Source organism: Acipenser ruthenus, chromosome 28, assembly GCF_902713425.1.
Source record: "Acipenser ruthenus chromosome 28, fAciRut3.2 maternal haplotype, whole genome shotgun sequence".
In the NCBI taxonomy this organism is placed as follows: Eukaryota; Metazoa; Chordata; class Actinopteri; order Acipenseriformes; family Acipenseridae; genus Acipenser; species Acipenser ruthenus.
In genome coordinates, this window is record NC_081216.1 from 23,228,695 (window position 1) to 23,250,344 (window position 21,650).

Genomic DNA, 21,650 nt, shown 5'->3' on the forward strand with positions numbered 1-21,650 from the left:
ATTATATATAAATAAAGTTCCTAAAATCATACAGACCATCTCATCACTGGTGCTATTTTTGCTTGCGTAGCTCTTTAATAACTTCATTGGAGAATGTGGGCCAAAGATATAAAACTGCTCAGCCTTTTTATTACATGCTGCCTTTATATAAGCTTCCCCTTTCTGAACAGGATTGCTGGACCAAGGGAGCTGTCAGGCATATTTTATCAGCATCACCCCACCACAGCTGTGTGGTTTATCTTCTCTTGCAGATCTGGGTAGAGTTCCAGTACCGTATCTAGATGCACGACTTATAGCAGGGGTCTCCAACCCTGGTCCTGGAGAGCTGCTGTGGCTGATGGTTTTCATTTCAACCAATCTCTCAGTTGCTTAATTGAACCACTTATTGTCTTAATTGGTCAAGATTAACAAGTGTTCCAGATCTTTAGCCACTGATGATGTAAAGACACCTATAAAACCTGCTGGATAGGGGCTCTCCAGGACCAGGGATGGAGACCCCTGACTCATAGCATTGTCACGAGAGTCTGTCACTGGGTTATGAGCGTGAAAGCGATACAGACGCCATGGTTTATCACGCGTAGTTAAACGTCCTTGTGTGCTGCTGATGCTCTTTTAATCGGCGTTATGACTGTGGGCACGGTGACACAAGGGGCAGCTGAGGTATTGTATGGGATACGGTTAAAACAGATTGTTGTTCGTCAAATCTGTCTCCATTTGGAGAATTATTATTATAGAAAAAAGAAATAATTCCCTGGAATTGTTTCAGCATCCCCTGGAGACCACGGTGTCACCCAGGTGTGAAACAGCAGACACAGCACGCCACAAAGGTCGCACACGTGCAGTGATACAGGACTGGAATAATCGGGTTTATATTAGGATGTGCCCAGGTGGGTTGCAGCCAACGGTCAGATACTTTGTAACTACCTCTGCACACAATCTGCCAATCAAGCCTCTATAACCCCAACAAAACATGAGTGGGTAGCCAAATAATTACAACTCAAATGTAGGCTATACACTGCCTATAATCTGGTAGATGTATATATACAGTGTGTACCTTATACATGTGTTCATACATGCATGTTGTATGTATGAAGTTAGGTGTGCACGTTTGTACATCTGTCGATTTAAATCTACATTTATTTTGACTTTTTTTTCAGGGGTATTCCCTAATTAAATGTAACCCACTTTCTCCTTCCAGCAGCAGCGAGTGTAAGTGATACAGTTTACATTTTAGAAAATAATCTATTTGAGGAGCCGGATGCCTGAGAGCTCTCGGGGTCGCCTTGTGATTCGCCACAGCAAATCCCAAGAGGACAGAGAAAGAATTGCATCATCAACCATTTCCCCTCAGCATTGGACTCCTCCATCTCTCCCACACAGATGATGCTCAACCTCGCACCTGTCTGGAGGAATAAAAACAAAAGAAAGCATTTATCTTGAGAGCGGGCATTGACAAATAGCACCCGACATGCCCTGGACAGCAGCAGGGTGTAGGAGTCTGTAGCTGTCGTTTTTATTTATTTTGCTGTTGTTGTTAATTTTGCCGGGAACCAAAGAAGTGGTTCGTCTCTCTCTGGAGTCTCCCGCGAGAAGGGAAGATGGCTGCCATGAAGATTCTAACGAGCACTGGGCTCTTTTTGGCGTTATGCGCGTTAGGGTTGCTGGCTATGGCCATCTGCACCGACCACTGGTACGAAACAGATGCTCGGAGGCACCGGGAAAGGTGTAAGAATTATTCCAACAAGAGAACTGACCCGGGATACATCTATATTTCCAATCACAACCTTCCCCTCCGCATGCCGCCCAGGGATAAAAGCAAAGGGAAGGGAGATGGGAGTGGGCTACTTCCCAGAGTCAAGCGGCATTTTTTAGCCGCTTCCTCGGCCATGGAGTCTCATTGCAGCCGGCAGTTTAACTCGACCATTTCGGGGCTGTGGAGACGGTGTCACCGGGAGGGATTTGATATAGAGACAGAGGACCTCATTTATAAAGGTACAGTATTTTATCAACGTGAAATATTGCTCATAATCCACTTACATGTAATGCACGTCGATATGTTATTATTTGTTATTGTAGCTAAATGTACCCAAAAAAAGTGTCAAGTTACCTTTATGAAAAACGCTTAGGTATTTTCTAGAGCTGGCAACATACTATGTAATTAAAGTTTTTTTATTATTTTAATTTTTTTTAATAACAGTGATGTTACATTTAATGAAGTGATAAAGAGCACAGAGTGGTAGTCCATTCGTATTCACACCAGTCTCATCTTAGCAGGACAGCTATATTGCCTGAAGATCATTTTCATAGGTTAAAGTCTGCGGGTTTAAGTGTCCTCACTCGAAGTATTTTGGAAAGCCCTTATCCAGCTTAATAATAACACGATACGCTTTTTACATAATGAACATCGCCTTTTGTTTGAATACCTTTGTTTTTAATTGTTATTAATATTATGAATTCCTCTGGTGGTTAGTCGACGGTGTCTTTCATGCTCGTATACACTGCTAGATTTGGAGACTGCCTCTTTCTCGAAGCAGCGGTTCTCTTATTGCTGTTTGTTACAGTAATGAAAACATGTAAGCTCTGTCCAGGGTCCTGAAGCGAGCTACGCCCGTCCCCCAGTCTCTCTCTCTCTCTCTCTCTCTCTCTCTCTCTCTCTCTCTCTCTCTCTCTCTCTCTCTCTCTCTCCAGTCCAAGCTCTGCGTCGACCAAAACAACGATGAGGATTGAAGACAGAAATCTAGTGCTTTACTTTCATCACGCTATAGTCTCGCCTGACAGCAGCAGCATCTGGTATACATTGTTAGCTGTGTGGTTTTTAAGGGTCCGGTCGTACGGCGGCGCTAGCAGAAGCAACAGAACAAATAATGAATTATTGATATACATCCGGGTACTGAAGGGTTTGGTAGGTAGTGTAGCTGATTTAAAAAAAAAAAGAGAGAGAGAGAAGAGTTAAAGCAAGGACACATTCTCTCGAAGTATATACATACAGCCATACACATAGTGTATGTTATGTCTAGATATTTTAATAAGGCTTATATTTTAAAGGAACCTTGCAATAGTCTTGCATTAGAGGCACACAGTGGTATTTGTATCTGTCCAGTAAACATAAATTATCCAAAATTCAGGGACTGTTTGAGACCAGAGATTTGATATCATTAAGTTTCATAATTGGCTGTTGCTCACATTTTACTCAATTTCACATTAATTATTCGATTATAATTGATTCTCTTTCAGAAATAATACTATTTAGAAACACACATACACACACACACACACACACACGCACAGCCAGACAGACTCTACACACACACACACACACACACACATATATATATATATATATATATATATATATATATATATATATATATATATATATATATATATATAAGAATTTAAAGAAAATGTAGAAAATATGACAGTACAGTTCTAAGCGCGGGTCTCTGGCCGGCTTAAAAAAAGGCAACGTAAAACGATAGCGATGTTTTAAAGAAAACAACCCGAACACAGCGAGTGGTAGGTACACCTCAATAATAATAAGTGCGGCGAATATTCCCATGAACTAAATCGGAAACAAAACATATATATATATATATATATATATATATATATATATATATATATATATATATATATATATATATATATATATAAACACAGATCTAAATTCTCACAGATCTCGTAATGTAGTTTATTAGTGTCCACTGCCCACTGTTAATCACACATTTAAAAACTACAATTCCCATACCCCGCCAATTTCACTGATTTATCACTGTGATGGCTACTCGTTTCCAGACAGTTTGAAAACTTGTCAACCAAGATAAGGAAAATAACATAAAAATTATTTTCATGTGATTGGGAGAGGTTTCAAAAGAAAACCGTGATGAACAAAATTCAGATATGTCGGTACGTCTTTACAAGAAATGAGCAATGAAGGTATTTTATTATTATTATTATTATTATTATTATTATTATTATTATTATTATTATTATTATTAGCTACGATGTTTCCAGTACTGAAAAGCGTTACACAAGTCTAAAGATCTGAAGGGACTAAATGTATGTGTACTATATAGTATTTAAATATGTATCATGCACTTCAAACCTACCCTGTTCCCGATATTCTACCCGTCCCGATATATGTGTGTGTGTGTGTGTGTGTATATATATATATATATATATATATATATATATATATATATATATATATATATATATTGAGTAGTGCCATACATAATTCATAGTGTGATCATAAAATAAATTGGTCACTGACACTGAATCTAAATGAACATTTCAAGCAAGGAGCTGCCAGGTCTCCAGTCAGCTCAATAATTGAATATGTGTTTATACATGCAGCAAGTAATTCATGCAGCATATTGCAACGCTAAGGAATATATTGCAAAAATAATTTTAACATGAAATCCTTATTTAATATGCCAGGCAGCGCGTTCACAGAAACTTCACTTGAAACTATAACAGACACCTACAGTATACTCTGTAAAGCTTCAGAAATGTACAGCTTATTACAACATTTAAAAAAATTAATAACTTGTCATCTATAAATTCAAACATTCAATGATAAGCAATGACACTGAGTTATTTCTATATTAAAAGTACCAAAGCACAGTTACTAGATTGCTGTCAAAGATTAATACAATAACATAGCCAATGCCACACAATCTGTTAAAGAATGTAAATGTATTTCAATTCCACTGACGGTTTGTTCTGGTAGTGGAAGTGCCTGAAATATGCTTTATGTTTACATGATTTGACCCAAGGTTGAAAGTGAGTTCCCTGCCTGAACCATCACTTTGCTTGATTTCCTTCTTTAGCTTGACATGCACTATATGAGACACATCTGGTTCCCAGTGGAGAGCTGTAAGCAAGTGATTTCATGAGCAATTAACACATACTGAGCCTGTTGGAATGAGGAAAGAATCATAAGTGGTAGCTGGACAGCCTATTCAGTTCCTTAAATCCAGCAATCATAACAGCAGCCTATTTTTGCTTATAGCCATGCTGTTGTAATTACAGTGGGTTTAACTAACATGAACAAACAATGATGTCTGATTGCTATAATCAGAAGCAGGTATCACAAGGCTGAGCTAGGCACGGCTGCCGTGGTGCACTTCTCAGAGGTCTTCATCTCGTGCTGTAAAATAATCAGCTTCCAACCTCATCCTTAGATTCTTCTCTGTCGGGAATCCTGTTTTAGCAAAGGGTCAGGATTTGAATTAAATCTACCCTGCCACAGATCTACACAGATACAGTGCAAGGGGGAGGAACCAAGAGTGGCTAGGGTATGGAATGGGTTACCTACCTAGTAATGATGTGCCATGGAGGTTAACAAAAGTGTAACATAAAAAGTTCAGACTCTGTACTTATCCTGCAGAGTGCAATAATTGGATTACACCACAGCTCTGACTTGCAGCAAAGATTAGCAGGGTTCTGAAGTTGATTGGAAGACTGTCTACAGCATGCCAGAAAGGTAAATTATATTATAATGTTCTACAGCCCCATGGCTGTTTTTCCAAATGTTCTCTTTTATTAATCTTTCATAACACACTGCTGTGACTAGCTTTCTGAAACTGCCATATTTCCTGCTGTCTGCATTGATAACAGAATGAGTTATAAAGGATGCGCGAGTGTTTGTGTGTTCTTTTTCTTCACTGAGTTTTTCCTCTATTTGTTTTCATAGCATCCTGACACTTTGTTCAAGTTTCTCCACAATTGCTTTTTAAATCGGGGATCAGGGTTTTCCGAGAGGTCTAACTGTAAAACAAAATTAGACCAACAGCAGTGTCTTGTAATGGCATTCCTTTTTTCTTTTTGCTGAAATATAATTTCTTGGTTGTGAGTCCACATTCTTCAAAAGTGTCCTCAGCTGCAGGGATACAAACCTCTGCTCCCAACCCAAATGAAACCTGCCTCCCTCTATGGAGGAGATTCAGTCTGGCAATGTCTGTAATATCCCTTTTCCACTGGCACATCCAAGCCGTGTGGCTGTTTTTCCACTGGCTATTTATCAAGCTCAAGCGAGAACCGCACTGTGAAACTCACAACACATCTGAATCTGGCTTAGAGCCAAGCAGGGCCAGGGGTAGAGTTAATGATTTTTGTGCTCATCAGATCTTTCCGAGAAGCACTCTTCTCCTCTTCATGTAATAAGCTGGTCATTGCATTTTAGTTGTGTTAAGTAATATATGAAGACCGAAAGCGAAGTAAAACACAACCATAACTTCTGTATCCATCATTCTCAACTCAAATACAGCGGCGCTTAATACTGCATGATCTACATCTACATGTGAGTGACTTCAGCTGCACAGCTCGGGCTCTGCAGTGGAAAAACGACCCGGCTAGGATAGAGCTGTGTGTGTGTGTGTGTGTGTTAGAGAGAGAGAGAGAGTGAATGAAACATATTGTTGTTACTGTAATGAGGTGGTCATCTTAGCAAGAGGCCCATTGATCATGTTCGTAACACTCCACAAAGTAGTTCAAACACCCTATTCAAACACCCTATTCACACTACCCATATCATTCACACGCCATTTTAGTACTATAGGCAGCTCAGACATAATCGTTCTGAAATACTTGTAGAAATTAGATAAATGCATGACCTATTATGTGCGTTCCTAGAAGTTCAAATCAATGTTTTTGTGCCGTTCCGATACCTTCAGATTTAGGACTACACCCCTGCCCATAGCAGATGTTATTGCAGGTGTATCGAGTTCTTCCATTTATGCTCGATGCCCTTTTTGGGTCACTCTTGTAAAAGGATTTGTAAACAGTAAATAAAAGGATTTATCGTGAATGTAAAGAAGGTGAGTGCAGAATTATTTTCTATACACTGTATACATTTACAGATGTGGGGATCCACAACGATTGAACAAAACAAATTAACAGTATATGTGTGGTTTTGGGGCATTCATTCTCAAAGTATGTTTCTGGTAATACTGAAAGCTGAAACCAATCCAACCTATAATGAGCATATGAATGCACAAACTACTCAGGGAAAAAAACACATAAGACCATCTCCAGTTAATAAGCCTGCCAGATTTGTGCTGTGACGTCAAGAGGTTTTGTTTTAGCAATCCCCGGATTTTAGTAAAGCCCTTAAAGGTTGATATTCATGATCAAAGATGGTTTATTTCGAGCAAAATGTATTTTAATTGCAACCGTTTTTAAAACGCCCAACAACTGCCCACACATATCTGTGTTGTATTTTAGTTCAAAACAGTGGCACACAAGGCTCAAAAATATCTCCCTTCATGCTTAATTAACACAAGCACCTTAACTTGCTGGAAATAGCATGAGTAATGTGGAGCGCAGGCACAGCACTGTTGAATCGCAGCAGGTACAGTATCTGGGGGCACAGAGGAGTAGGAACTGCAGCTGTTCCACCAGCAGCAAAGAAGCAAAATGGAGGCAGGTTCAAATGTTCTAGATGCAGGAGGTCTAAATGAGGACTGCATGGCAGGTGATTGTCACGCATAGTACTGTGAATTCTACATTCTTAGGATCCAATCTTTTCCTTAATACCATTAACTAGTGTGTGCTGTAAATAGGATAGTGGTACTCGCTTGTGGCTCTTTTTGTCCATTCCAAACGTTCAGAACCAGGTCTGTATTATTCAATTGGACACCTAGGTTCAATTAAACAATGAAATACCTGCTTGGAACTGGACAGCTCTGGATTGCTCAATTCAGTAATTAAAGAACATGCTGTTGGAACAAGCACCTGGACTGGAACGGCAGGGCTAGTTATTAAATTAAGACTTGCTCCTTGCTCCTGACATGTAACAGTCTTGAGAGGGTTTCAGCCTGGCTGTATTTCTGACATGGCGTTCCAATACCAGGCACATATCCCATTGAACTCAGTATATCTCTGTGACGTCCTGCCCAAACACTGTGGAAGTCTGATGGTTTGGTCATCTGGATTCTCCCACAGTCTGGCCCGAGACTGAGTGGGAGAGCTTTTATGAATTATGCACCCAGGTTTTTGAACTGGCTGCCAGAATCTATCAATCAGTCAGACTGACTCTGGCTCAGACTGAAAATGCAGTCTTAAACCCCAGTCTCTGTTCAGAGCTGGTTTCAGGACAAGTGCTATGCAATTTGAAAATGGTATTGTATTGTAGCCAGAGGCCCTTTGTCTAACAGGAGAGGGCAGCTATCCTGCCCCCCTGCCTATGGCTTCCCTACGGTCATCCTCTCCATTTATCGACAAGCTAATTTATGGGCAGGGGTTCCGTGAAAGACAAGGCCAAAGGCCAAAGAATGTAATGTAAAATATGTGTAATGTAGTAGTGTTGTCTAGTCTAAGCTTTAATGAATAATCTATCCTAACTGAATTGTAATTCATTATCGTGTCAAAATACTTTGACTACTTGTGAAATAATACATAAGAAAAGCAAAGCCTCAATTGTTTTTTTTTCACATTTTCCATTATTTAGTAATTTAGTAGACGCTGTTGCAGAGTCACTTACAGTAAGACCTCGGTTTTACGTCTCATTTGAAGGACGAATCCAATGTTTGTATTCATATCCAGTATAGTCTAGTTATTTTTTTCAGTCAACAACAAAACCTGTGTACAAATGGTCATTTTGATTGCGCTAATTAATTATCCTGTCTTTTGATTGCTATAATTAATCACCGTGATTGCTGATTGCTGTAGTTGGTTGATTTTTTTTACCCGTTTATCATCTATAATTTGTTGTGATTTATGGCCCAGCTTCTAACTCGCACCTCAGATAGTCTGTGTGATTTACTTGCAGATTTGTATATTAGGTTCTCCCAGCTCAACTGTTTGTGCATGTACTGTCTTTAAGTGTATTCTTCAGCCCCACCCCACGCTCACACAGTCACGTTCTAGCACTGCTATACATTTCTGCTCCCCTTAGTTGACTGCAAGCTTTTGGATGGGATAATTAGGAGTGGATGACAGTGTCTCACAGCAGTTTTCTTTTTCTTTTTTCTGTTGAAAGACGTTAAGTGCTTCTCATTTTTTGTAATTTACAAGTGCACTGGCTATCGAGAGCAGCACCCAAGAGAATGCTGTATTTGGTTGTTGTTTTGTGATTTAATTAATTGTTAGGTACACAAGGAATAATGCATGTAAGTGAAAGCCTATGTGCTGTGTGGTCACTTTTTTGATGCTAGGTCAGCAAAAAGATATCTCTGGTTTAAATAAATTCATTACTACTGTGGCAGGGATTATATCTGAATTAAGGCTCCACACTGCAAGATATTTTCTTAGTGTTGACCTGTAGGGATTGCTGTTCTGATTTAGAAAGTGGTAAGTTCCATTGGTTTGTAAAGGAAATTCGGTCTGTGTTGTAATTTGAGTGCTGTTATCGTCTGATGACAGGCTTTGGGCGCTGCTACGCTCTGTAAAGCAGAGAGACTGCAACGTGATTGGTCAAAATGCTCTCTTCACGATATGCTGTGATGTTTTGGATAACAATGTAAACAACTGTCAATTACATTGAACTGAGCTTGAAGATGCCATGTATTGCATTGTACTGTTCCCATTTCAAGCGGGGGAGACTGGGTCTCCACAGCTAAAATGAACTTTTGGGAATACAAATAAACAGGGTCTGCTGTAGTGTTACTTCACAGAATTCAAGACTAAGGGAGAAAGTACAGTAGTACTCAACAGACACAAAGAATGACTGTACTGTACGGTATATTTAAGTGTTAAAGGGTTGTGGGGGCCTGCAGATTTAAGATTGCTATTATTTGAATGTGTCCCGGGACACTAAGAACAGGCTGACGCAGTGCTCAGATTGCTCCGACTCTTGTAAGTGGCAGGCAGTTCAACTCAGGCAAACAGGATTCACCAAGTACCTTGCTGCAGATTCCAGATTTCAATAATTCAGCCAGTCTATGCTTAGTCCTTGACCTGAATTGGGTAGAAATGTGGGACCACTGACAGTTAAGATATCCTGTCCAAACCTTTTCCGCATAAACATGTCAGAATGCAAGACATCAAGCGTCCCCGTCCATCTAGCAAATAAACTTTGTGCTGATTCAGTATCTCCGGGTTAACAGAGCAGAACGAAGGTCGTTATCTTTTGACAAAGGCAACGGTTTTCTGAGGTGCCGGTTCGGGGAAGGGTTGTTCTTTTGTTTCTGACACCCTCCTGCGCCTGAGACAAACAGAGATGCTGCATCAACATCTCTTTTAAAAAAATTAAAATACAAAAAGGTGAATTCAGCAAACACAGCAAAGAGTGGACAGAACATTGAATACCTGCCCGTCTAAAATATCCTTGAAGCACTCACACTCAACTAAATGCTGCAGTTGAACCTTTACCATAGAAAATCAAGACAGGTATACAGAATAGTCATTTCCTATACATAAAGAAATCAATCAATATGCACTCATTCCTTTTTCAAAGATTCAAGCAGAGACTACTGTGTTCTAGGTGGGGGTTGTCTTATCCTTAGTTATCAGACAGTTTCATTTCATAGGTTACAAAAGCAGTTATATAGAATATCAATGTCCTTGCTAGCCTGCCGATGAATGGTTAACCTTTTCAACCCTTGGTTTTTTGTGTTTGACGATCTGCCCTGAATAAGACTACATCAGCGAGATATTATCACAGCTTTTATGACCAAAGTGACCTTTGTTCTTGTTTAACCTATCTTTCTATACACATGGAAAATATGTTCTGTGTGCATTTCAGCACAACGTTGAATCAAATATTTGCATTACTGAACTTTTAACATGATCAAGTATTCCTAAATGCATGTAATGCATACATTGATTTATTGCCCCTACATAAAAAATACCATATGGCAGCACAATGGATTTGGAATAAATATTGCACAGTGGTCCTGATACTGTTCTGTTAACACGTTATGCAATGGATTACCAGCTTGTATTGGTTAATTCCCCTATGATACCACTGGTATCATTTTACCTATAGCAGTTGAACTTAAATCTCCCTTAAGTACTACAAAATCTTTACCAATACTGCATTGCCATTGCAAACCATGTACTAATGGTGCACTGATAGAAGTTTTCATTGGTAGAATAAGGATTCTTCCTGTCTGATAATTTTGCAGCCATGACTCTGGGGAACGAGTGTCCCTTTCTGTCTATCTGTCTGTCTGCCTGCCTGCTTGCCTGTCTGTCTGTCTCTGCCTGTGTGTGAATGTCGCTGGGTATCAACCTTGTGCTCTGTTGCAGGTATGATCCAGCGCTGTATCCCAGTGAAGTACCATTACTCCTCATCCATTCTTCCGAGGAACTTCCCCATCAACATCACCAAGACAATCCGACAGGACGAGTGGCACGCGCTGCGTAAGTAATCATCTCCACAGCAGTCCAGCAGCCTTCTGATTAGCGGGTGGCAACAGAATAGATTCGTCCACCAGGGGGCGGAGGTCTCTTCTGCTTCAGAAACAGACAGGATATAGAACTTGTTTGGCAGTCTGGTCAAATAGATGGATCTTGGTCTTTGCTTTCCACCGTGATGGATCTGTTTATCAACCACATCTGGAACAACTAAAAAGTATACATGTAGTACGTATAGTTTAATGAAGCTGCTTTAAACAAAAATAGCATTTTTTTTTTTTTGAAGATCACTGTCCTGGGACATTTTAACTGTAGTTCTACCAAGATCCTTACCGAATAGCATTGAGTCCCATGTTGGCATGTGTATTAATGACGCAATGAAAATGTTTTACATAAACATTATGCTATGTTTTAAACTCACGCAGTCTCTGTGGAAATGTTGATTATGATGAATACTGTACTCTGGGGTGCCAGATGGATAAATCTCTATGGAAGAGGGGTTAAGTAATCCAACAGACAGCAGGGGGCACAACTGGGTAAAGCAGTCTCAGGGTGTGCTGCACACGTACAGAAAAGCATTTTGGTATTTGCATCACTTTTACCAGTTTAAAACATTATTATTTAAAGACAGCAAGTAAATGTTCAAGAGAAATCATTGAGTAATAAGTGTGAGGCACTGAAGATGAACAATGGAGATATAAACTTGGAGGGGAGGGAGTTATTGATGATAAATACACAGTTTGATCAGCCAGATGTCGAGCTTAGTGGTCACTTTGTTTTTTAATTAAGTCATTGCAGGAAGAACATAAGCAGGCAAGGCTCTTATTATGTAATACTTTACTTATTTAATCCTGGTCCCAATGGAGACGTAAGGCGTCTATTATGTAATACACAGAAACTTGAGCATTGCTGCTGTTCTCTCAAAACCTTCTACTAATCTCATGGTTTTTAGGACAGACATTGCAGGTTTTATATGTCGGGTTTGTACCCTCATTGCACCCAGGGCATGTAAAAGCCCTGCCCTATAGACTGCAACCTCCATAGCATGATCTATTAGGTATTGCACCTAATGAAATTACAACCAGGAGGATTTTGTACTGAAGCATAAAAAACAAATTACTAAAATATTCAGCTTGAGTAAATACTTGAAAAGTCTGTTGTCTCCTGAGAGGTGCTGTACAGTACATTCCCAGAGGCCATGGAAAGAGCTTAGTAGAAACAAAATGAAAAACAAAAACAAAAACAAAACCGAAGCAGCACAACTGAGGGGGCGGGGAGCTTCTGTGCAGTGTGTCTGTAAGCAGCAAGCTAACCAAACTGGAATGCAATTAGCAAGTGCAAAGGCTTCATGGAAAGCGTTTGTCACGATCACATCATCAGGGGCATTTATTCTGCTGACAGCTTATCCCAGTGCGGTACCGCTCAATCAAACCAAGCCCTTAGTTTGGATATGAATCTGTTGAGTATTTTGATCACAACGCTAAAGCACAGGATACAGATATGTTTTGCTTTTACTTCTAGGGCATTTTCTAGATGTTTAGTAATAATGCAAAATTCAAAGCAGCATTACCCATCCAACCCAGACCAATGATATTAAACTTCATTATAAAAATGCCAGCGTCAGGTATTTTATTGCTGTGTCAAAGGGTATGAAGCGCTGTCACTTATCACATCGCCATCGCTCTGATCATTTCAGTAGTAATAGCAGCCAGCCATGAAAGTGCATTCCAGTTGGTGTTGTATAGATTTGTTGCTGAACCCAGAGGCTTGGTCATTAATTTGTATTAGAACATGCAGTCTAAGCAAATCAGAAAAACAAATAAATAGGCTTGGGCCCCCCATTAGAGCAATGCTTTGCCTGGGGTCCTGGAAAACGCCTGGGTAAGCCACTGCACAGCTTTCCTGAAGAAATGAGTCACAGACCATCCTCGGGTGTCCTTATTGTTTAGTTTGCTTCCCCATATCTGCGTGCTTGGCAAACGGCCCATGGCTCGGGGGATCAGTACTAGCAAGCATCTATTATGTCTGTGTCACTGAACTGATTTGTTCTGTTGTACGAGCCTGCCTGGAGCTGCTGCAGCCTAGTTTGCAGTGCATCTCCCGATCCATTAAATAGTTCTAAAACTGCTGATAGTCTTGCTCTAGCAATTTGTAGTGGCTTCTGACCCCCACCCCCCCCCCACTACACTTTGATTTCCCGGGAATGTGAGATGGTGGTGTTATCTTTCCCCTTTGTGGTGTTATCTTTCCCCTTTGTGGTGTTATCTTTACCCTTTAGATCTCCGTCGGATGACAGCTGGCTTCATCGGGATGGCGGTTTCCATTATCCTGTTCGGGTGGATTATTGGAGTCCTCGGCTGTTGCAAGCAGCATGATTTAATGCAGTATGTGGCGGGGCTGTTGTTTCTCATGGGAGGTGAGACACGCAGAGTCCTTTTCTTAATGCTGCCTGTCCAGTTATTACTCAGGATCGAAATGAGGTTGTCTTTTTGCATCAGAGGATCAGGGCAATGTGTGCCTGCTTGCGTGTGTGTGTGTATAAAGTGAGGATGGTAACGAGGGTTCACATGCATAGCAACTTTTTTTCTCAAACTAAAAGTTGAAAAGAAAACCTTTAATGCAGAAATATAAAATGTAAATTCCGTGGGATGATACTTACTTGTATGCATTCCGTTGCGTGAGTATTTCATGTGTGCGTTTACTTGATATAGCAGCCTGACTGATTTCAGTCCTACTTCACGGTGTAAAAAAATCACATCAGCAACACATGGAAATACAATCAATAAGACCACTTGGTAAGAAGTCAGTGTTTTTTCCATTTCTTTTAGCTTGCTAATTTTACTGCTAATTTTTTGTGTTATTATTACTGTAGATTTTGTTGAAAAATAGATAAAGCAATTTTTTTTTTACAATATAGTAATTGCTTAGAGCAATAAAGCAGAATTCAATTATAGCCAATGCTTAATCTGCAAAAAAAACAACACCAAAGGGAGCTATCCATTAACTTGAAATTGCATGGGCTTTGAAAGATACAATAAAGCATAGCAAGGGCGACAGTTCTGTATTCCATAAGCTGTTTCTCTTTCTTAAAGAGACTATTGTTCCCCAAGCACTGATTATGGCGCCCCTGAGATACCTGGTAATTGTGCTATTCAGAATAGCACTGGCTGCTGCATTAAAGGTTTACTCCACAGAGAAGCCATTCTGCATTCCCTGTTGAGCAGTTACAGTTTACAGTCATTGCGGCCGTTTCCTTTTCCCTCATACAAAAGTCATTACTTTGGAAGGTGATATGCAGTAATGCATGTTCTGACTGCTAAGCAGATATCTCACTGTAGCATAGCAACCACACAATTCTGGGGAGAAATGAATATCCACAAGCACATATATATATATATATATATATATATATATATATATATATATATATATATATATATATATATATTTTTTTTTTTTTTTTTTTTTTGCAAATAACCCTGTTGTTTTCTCTTACCCTGCTTCTCTGAATTTATATTAATAAAACGTTTTTCTCCCACCCATAACTTCTTAGCCTGGTAAACAAATGCTCTGGCACATGTTTTCATGTCTGATTTGGGGCTGGAACACAAGGGCTGTTCTGTTTGGTTTCCTTGTCTTTCCTTTTCATGTTAACACACCAGCTTTTGAACAGAAAGTGACTTGTCAGTTGCCCAGACTGCTAGTCCAGTATAAACACAGTTAAGGATACCATCTCCTCAGACGGCTTCAAGGAATTCAATGGTTTACAGTGTGAGCAGTGTCACGAGAACGGGAAAGAGAAAGAGATTTAATCAAGTTTCTGATTAGAGAGCTAAGATGGGCGAGTGGGGTTAATTTTGTCCAACCAGAATTTGTTATTGTATTTCTCTGTGGGGAAGGAGGTTACGCTAGCTCAACCTGCTTTTAATCAGCACACTGATGAAGGCACCGGCCAAAATGTTTGTCTACTTACAAACAAATTAACATTCCCAGATAGGACCTTCATTATTTTATAACCCTGAATGTAGTATTTTGGGGATTTGAGGTAGGAAAGAAAGAAAGTTAAAAAAAAAAAAAAATGTCATACTGTTAATTTTATTCACCTTTCCCGAAGCTAGACCCATTGGAGTTTGTATCCTGATCTGAATCTGTTGAACTGTCCCACTGTCAAGACTGGACGTTTTAATTACACTACTATAAATGTTCCTTGATCCCGTTTGATACTAACGCATGGTGGGCTTGAGTAAGGCTTTGTAAAAAGCATAACGTTAGTACCCTTAGTAAACGTCAATGAGATGAATTATGAGAATTATGAGGCTTATGTTGTCCTTTGGGAGTTCTTAACGTTTCGTTCGAGCCAAAGCAGGATTAGACCCAAGCGAGGGAGGTTCAGCTCTAACCTTTAAGTAATGGAGGCATCCCTTAGGGGGGAAACCAAGTGAAATATACACAGAGAAAATAATGATACCCAAGGTTGTTTTCTCCACAAGAGCATGGCAGTGCAATTCATCTTGTGCTTTTAGAAATAGGAGGGGCTTGTCAAAACCAGCAGGCAAATATCCTTCCTTCTGTGGTGGGCTTTTCAGTCAGTATAAACACACTACACAAATACAATACAAATAACGAAAATAAAGTTGTGTTGGGAATATTGAAAAGAAAAACTCCCACAGGCTACAGTTTAGAAACTGGTTCTACTTCAAACAAATAAGTGCAATCATTCAAACCAACATGTATGCAGATCAAAGTTTCATTTTCTTTACGTGTATTTGGCAGGAACAAGGACAGACTTACATTAATAAATCACTGGACCCAAGTGCAGAGGGGAGATTCTGACCATTGAGAAACACTCCTGCCAGACTAGCTAAGTGAGCTTTTAGAGGTCCTTGTATTGCTTTCTGTCAGTCTCCTTCGCTTAGAATAGAACCTGCCCCACAGTCCCATCTGCTTTGAGGCAGAGCCAACAGGCTCTCAGATGCTGCAGCATGAACCCAGTAAGCAGTGACATGTAGCTAGCCCTTGGCTCTCTGTGTGGTGTTAAGGTCTTAGATCACCAGATGAAGGTATGCTCAGTATTCTACAGCCACAGAGACAGAAGGCAGGTCGCAGTGCGTTCAGCTCTAGAGCCCCTAATCTGCCATGATTTGTAAGGGAGGCACCATCTCTCACTGCCTTTAAAGTAAGATTAAAAAGCACATTTTTAGAATTTAGCATATGTATTTTACAGGGAAAATGTATCGCCCTGTTTTATGCTATTTCTTTTGTATATGTTTTCCATTAGGGAATTGGTTGCTAATTTCACCTCTAGTGTGTACCATTGTAAAAGTTGGTACTGTGGGGAATTTGCAGTTTTTTTGCTTGACCAATGTTTTAACCATGACACAATTTGCCTGTGCTTTACCATGCTGTGTTTGAAGCTGTTTTTAACAGGATCGTTCTTTTGTTTTTCAGCATAAAACAAATATATTTTCTAATTACAATTACATAAGACACCCTAAGTTTAAATTCCCCTTATTTTTTTTTATTTTTCTTTTATTAAGGGTGTTGCATAAACAATTTAACACATTTAAATTCCATAGATTATGAGCGTAAAAAAATATAAAGCGTTATCCCTTAATTAAATACTTAAGGACACTGGTGTTCATTGCATGCTCATAATGTATTACCAAAAAAGTGTAAAAATAATATTATTTTAATATATTTAAAGTAAACATGCAGCAGAAATAATTGTATGTCACTTTTATAAATAAGTCATTTAATACTATTTCATTTGCAATGCATAACCCTATTAGTGCTGTATAAGCATGATGGAATCTGGTTAGCATCACAGTTAATATTCAACAGATCAATACAAACAGAAAGACACTAATGTGATTGAACAGTATCATGCAGTCTTCATCACTATGAATGCAATGATTATCAATAACTCAATGCAAATGAGCCCCGCCTGCAGTGGTATCATAGCTGCGTTAGACATGATGTTTGCTGGATATGCAAATTTAACTGACAAATACTTCACACTTCAAGCTGTAGCTAGAGAATGCATTGAAAAACGGATGCAAGACTATTGACATCATTCTTCAACAATTCTTTCTTTTGTAACTGTTTTCCAGTATAGCTTAATATCCTTTCGGTCGTTCTACTAAACATACTCGCAATTCATGCATTTGACACATACACACGCTCTGCTAATAAGCTATATAGCTACAAGAGATTACAATGAAAGTGTACAAGACACTGACAACCTCCATGTATCATACCCAAAGAAGGAATTTCAATGTGTTTTATTTTATACATTTCATTTCCTTATCAGTAACTTTCCACAAGCTTGCCTTTACATTGAATTTAAGGAAACACACAGACAAAGCACGGCAGCATATTGAATAAGGGCCTGTTCTTCTAACCGGCTGTTGGCTGAAAAGCAGACCGATCTAACTGGGGAGATTGGAGACCTGCAGTATCTCTCGCTGATCTATCTGATGCATTAACTCGGTGGCTGCTCTTTCATTAATGCGTTCTTGGCTGCGTTTCCCCCTTTGACCTGTTTATGTAAAAGCTCTTCCATTAGATACCTCATCAGAGAGATGCAGCTTCCCCGAGTCTAAAAATACAGATGAACTGAAGCGTGTGGTTTAGGGCTTTCCTCGAGCCATCTCTCAGTGCAAACAAAGAGCAACCAACCGGGAAGCAAGCAGAGGTCACAACCGGTCAGGAGTGACCGTGCTCAGTGTAGATTTGTGTGTGTGTGTGCTGTCATAAGAGTTCACAACCGGTCAGGAGTGACCGTGCTCAATGTAGATTTGTGTGTGTTGTCGTAAGTCAGCCTTGAGTAATTACTAAGAATTTAACTCCTAATCATCAAGTAATAGTGAAGGTTCATATTACAGTGCCAGCTACTGCAAACCATGCCATAATCCTTACCTCAAAACAGGGGTCGAATTAGTGGCATTTAGAAAGAAAACTTAAAATAATACAGAAGGGTAATCTTTGACATGTCTGGCATAGCTAATAGGTTGAAGGGAGGAGTCTTTGCAAGGGGATATTAACAGACTAAATAAAATCGCTTTCGCTCTCTCTATCATCAGGAACCTGCAGCATCATCTCCCTGTGCACCTGCGTCGCAGGGATAAACTTTGAACTGTCCCGCTACCCGCGGTACATGTACGGACTACCAGAGGACATCAGCCACGGCTACGGCTGGTCTATGTTCTGTGCCTGGGTTGGGCTGGGGCTGACCTTGCTAGCCGGATTCCTGTGTACATTAGCCCCCTGAGTGCCCCCCGCACGATGGCACCGAAGCCGAGGCAGGAGAACGGGACAGTCTGACACGCAGCTGGAAGCACAGCCACACGGACTCTTAGAGCCATCGGCTCGGACCGCACTGGCGAGTGACTGGAGGGGAGGGTCTGCCTCTGCCCGCCACGCCACGACCAGAGTTTTTGTTATATGCCCAAGCGGAAGTGACCGCTTTGTAGAGATTCTGATTAATAATGGTGCTTCTCTAGGAACGTATCCGTAAACCAGTACAAACAACAAAAAAGAAATGATTCAGTATCCAGAGGGAAAAAAAAAAAAATCGAAGCGAAATTCTGCCCCCTGTGTGTTTTAGTCGGGTTGAACCGTACTGTGTTTGTTATAAAAAAAAAAAAAAAAAAAAAAAAAAAAACAATATTATGCTGGCATAAGCTGTCGGTTGTTAAAAGACAGCAATATTTGATGTGGATTATTATTATTATTATTATTATTATTATTATTATTATTATTATTATTATTATTATTTGAACAGTGTTTTTTGTTTTGTTTTTCATAGTACCCACTGCAGCCTCCCGTCATGGAAGGTCACAAGCACACTCTAGAAACAATACTGTCAGTCCTGATTTGTTAAACAGCGATTGAAATGTGCTTTCAGTTTTCAAATGGCTGAAGGACTTGCCCTAAAATATAAAGCAGTAATTGACCTGGACGTATATGATGCGTCAATGGCTTGAACTTTAATTGGCTCAAAACGATCTGTAACCCTGGTAACCTGCCAGCGATCTTATCAGGTGACGCTGGAAGCTATAACCCTACAGCGCCCCCTGGAGGAAGAATGCACACCTAAAAAAAAAAAAAGATTCAAAAAATACCCTCCAAATGTACAAATCAGTTTTAATAATGAATCCTTAATATTGGCCTTAATCACAGGATACTGTTTAAAGATTAACCTAAGAGGAAATATTGACAAGGTAAGCATCCACCAGGCTTTGAATCTCAGAACTCAATGTTTTTGTTATTTTTACTGTGTCATGGCTAGGACTCTGTGGGACAGCTTGGTATTCTGTGCAGAGTATCTAAAAGTGTTTTATGATCACTTCGATAAGAGAGGGTTTCACAATGTGCGGCTAGTAAAAGGATTAGCCATGTGATATCCTGTCTCCATCAGTATCTGAAAATTTGAGGGACGGAAGCACTGCCTTTTAAGCCAGCAAGAAGTGACATGAAAAAATTGCAGTGTGTTTTGGCAGTGTGCATGTGCACTTTTTTTACTTTTTCCATTTTTGTTTCACCTGTCCTTGGTTTAACCGTTTTAACTTGTCTTCCAAAAGCCAGCTTCAAACCGGAGACTAGTATTAGTGTGTTGATCATAACAAGGTCCCTCACCAACTCTCTCCACATTTAGCCTTAACAAACCATTTTTTGCAAAGTTGCCTGCCCACAACCAAGCAACAATAAAATGTTATTGATTAACCAGTTCACTACATTCAGACCAGGCGAATGACAACATGGATTAGTTACCGTGGTTTCTAAGGACTTTCTGATAGGTTAAGAGGAATAAAGCCAGAGTGGGTATCAAGAGCTTTTTAGATATAGCATCATGCTGGTACAGTGCCAATAGTCTGTAAAAGAGAGTGCTAGACAATACTGTGCAAAGCTTACAGAGAATATATCCTGGATCAGAGTACTGTTAGAGGAAATTCCTTCCAAGTGCCATAGTTGTTGCTACAATATTGAGTTTTTTCTCATATGTGATTCGCTACAGCCAGTCATAGCGGAGGCAGTGTGGTCCAGTGGTTAAAGAAAAGGGCTTGTAAACAAGATGTCCCCGGTTCAAATCCCAGCTCAGTCACTGATTCATTGTGTGATCCTAAGTAAGTCACTTAACCTTGTGCTCTGTCTTTTGGGTGAGACGTTGTTGTGACTCTGCTCTGCAGCTAATGCATAGTTCAGGCGCTGTTAGGCACCTTGGATAAAGGCGTCTGCTAAATAAAAAATAATAGCAGCACTCAGTCTTAATGACGAACTGACATTTTTCCCGAAATGAATTGAAACAAAATATCTCTGCAACATGACTTGGCAGAACAATCCTTGGCGAATCTCCTACAACGAAACAGGAAAACTATCCCATTAGCAGCTCAAAATATTCAGCAGCAATGAAAGCGGGATGATTGATCAGTAGCCAACACACAATGAGGGGGCCACGGCGAATGAGTGTACAGCCTAGTATTGCGCTTGCCACATAACATTTCTTCCCAAACACTGATTGGTTAGTGAACACATAGGATTCCAAGCCCCATGACTGAAATCATCCGTTCCAATTTCCCTTTTAAAACACTTGTCAGCTTTTTTTAATTGCTTGTTGGAGAGTGACCAAGCAAGGTGACATTGAATAAGACTCTGTATTGAAATGCCAATAACAATTGAGTAGGAATGCATGAAACTTAGATTTTAAAAGAGTAAAAACAAGTATCACTCAGACTTAATGGGGACGTTATTGAAGACTACAAATTTGCCATGTGAATAATATGAAAAAGTACAAGGAAGGTTGTGAAACCATGGTCGTTTTAACACAAAGGAGAAGCCGAAAGCACAATTTTCTACTTGAACTAAGCAAGCTAAGAAAAAAAAAAAAAATCTTCCACATCGAATTCAAAGCCAATGTACAGTTTCAGTAAGAAAGTTCCCAATTTTAGAAGCAAGGTCATAAGTATTTTGTACAGAACTGTGTAAATGTTTTGCATTTGTATGGTGTATGGGTCATTATTTGTACAAATACCAACACATTTCTGACATATACAGAGTTGCATTTGTGCAAATAGCTCCAATATGATTCATAATGTATTCTTTTTTATTTAAATTATTTATTTATTTAAAAAAGCAATGCCTAGCATGAAAACATAAGGTTATTTAATTCCAATGTATTTAAACTTGTGTCATTTTTTTAATTTTATTTAAAAAATGTAATTTCGATTCTTTATTAAAATATTCAACAAACTACTGCCTGTTTATTTTTGACAATTCACGGCCATGGATAATGGAACTAGGCCTTGCGAGGTGTCTTTGTAAACTAACTTCATGATTTGAAAATACAGAAA

General features: G+C 39.5%; 1 protein-coding gene across 1 annotated transcript; it reads left to right on the top strand.

The window, feature by feature from the left end:
- Positions 1–1,354: 1,354 nt before the first annotated feature.
- On the top strand, positions 1,355–21,549 carry LOC117435111 (transmembrane protein 178B-like). Its single transcript, XM_034058059.3, has 4 exons — positions 1,355–1,992; positions 11,194–11,307; positions 13,580–13,717; positions 18,384–21,549. The coding sequence occupies exons 1-4, from the start codon at positions 1,599–1,601 to the stop codon at positions 18,569–18,571; spliced, it is 834 nt and encodes a 277-aa protein (XP_033913950.2). The 5' UTR covers positions 1,355–1,598; the 3' UTR covers positions 18,572–21,549.
- The last annotated feature ends 101 nt before the right edge of the window (positions 21,550–21,650 follow it).

Coding starts and splice junctions, on each gene's coding strand:
- LOC117435111 (XM_034058059.3), top strand. CDS start 1,599: ATGGCTGCCATGAAGATTCTAACGAGCACTGGGCTCTTTTTGGCGTTA. Junction 1,993..11,193: donor AGAGGACCTCATTTATAAAG/GTACAGTATTTT, acceptor GCTCTGTTGCAG/GTATGATCCAGCGCTGTATC. Junction 11,308..13,579: donor GGACGAGTGGCACGCGCTGC/GTAAGTAATCAT, acceptor TTTACCCTTTAG/ATCTCCGTCGGATGACAGCT.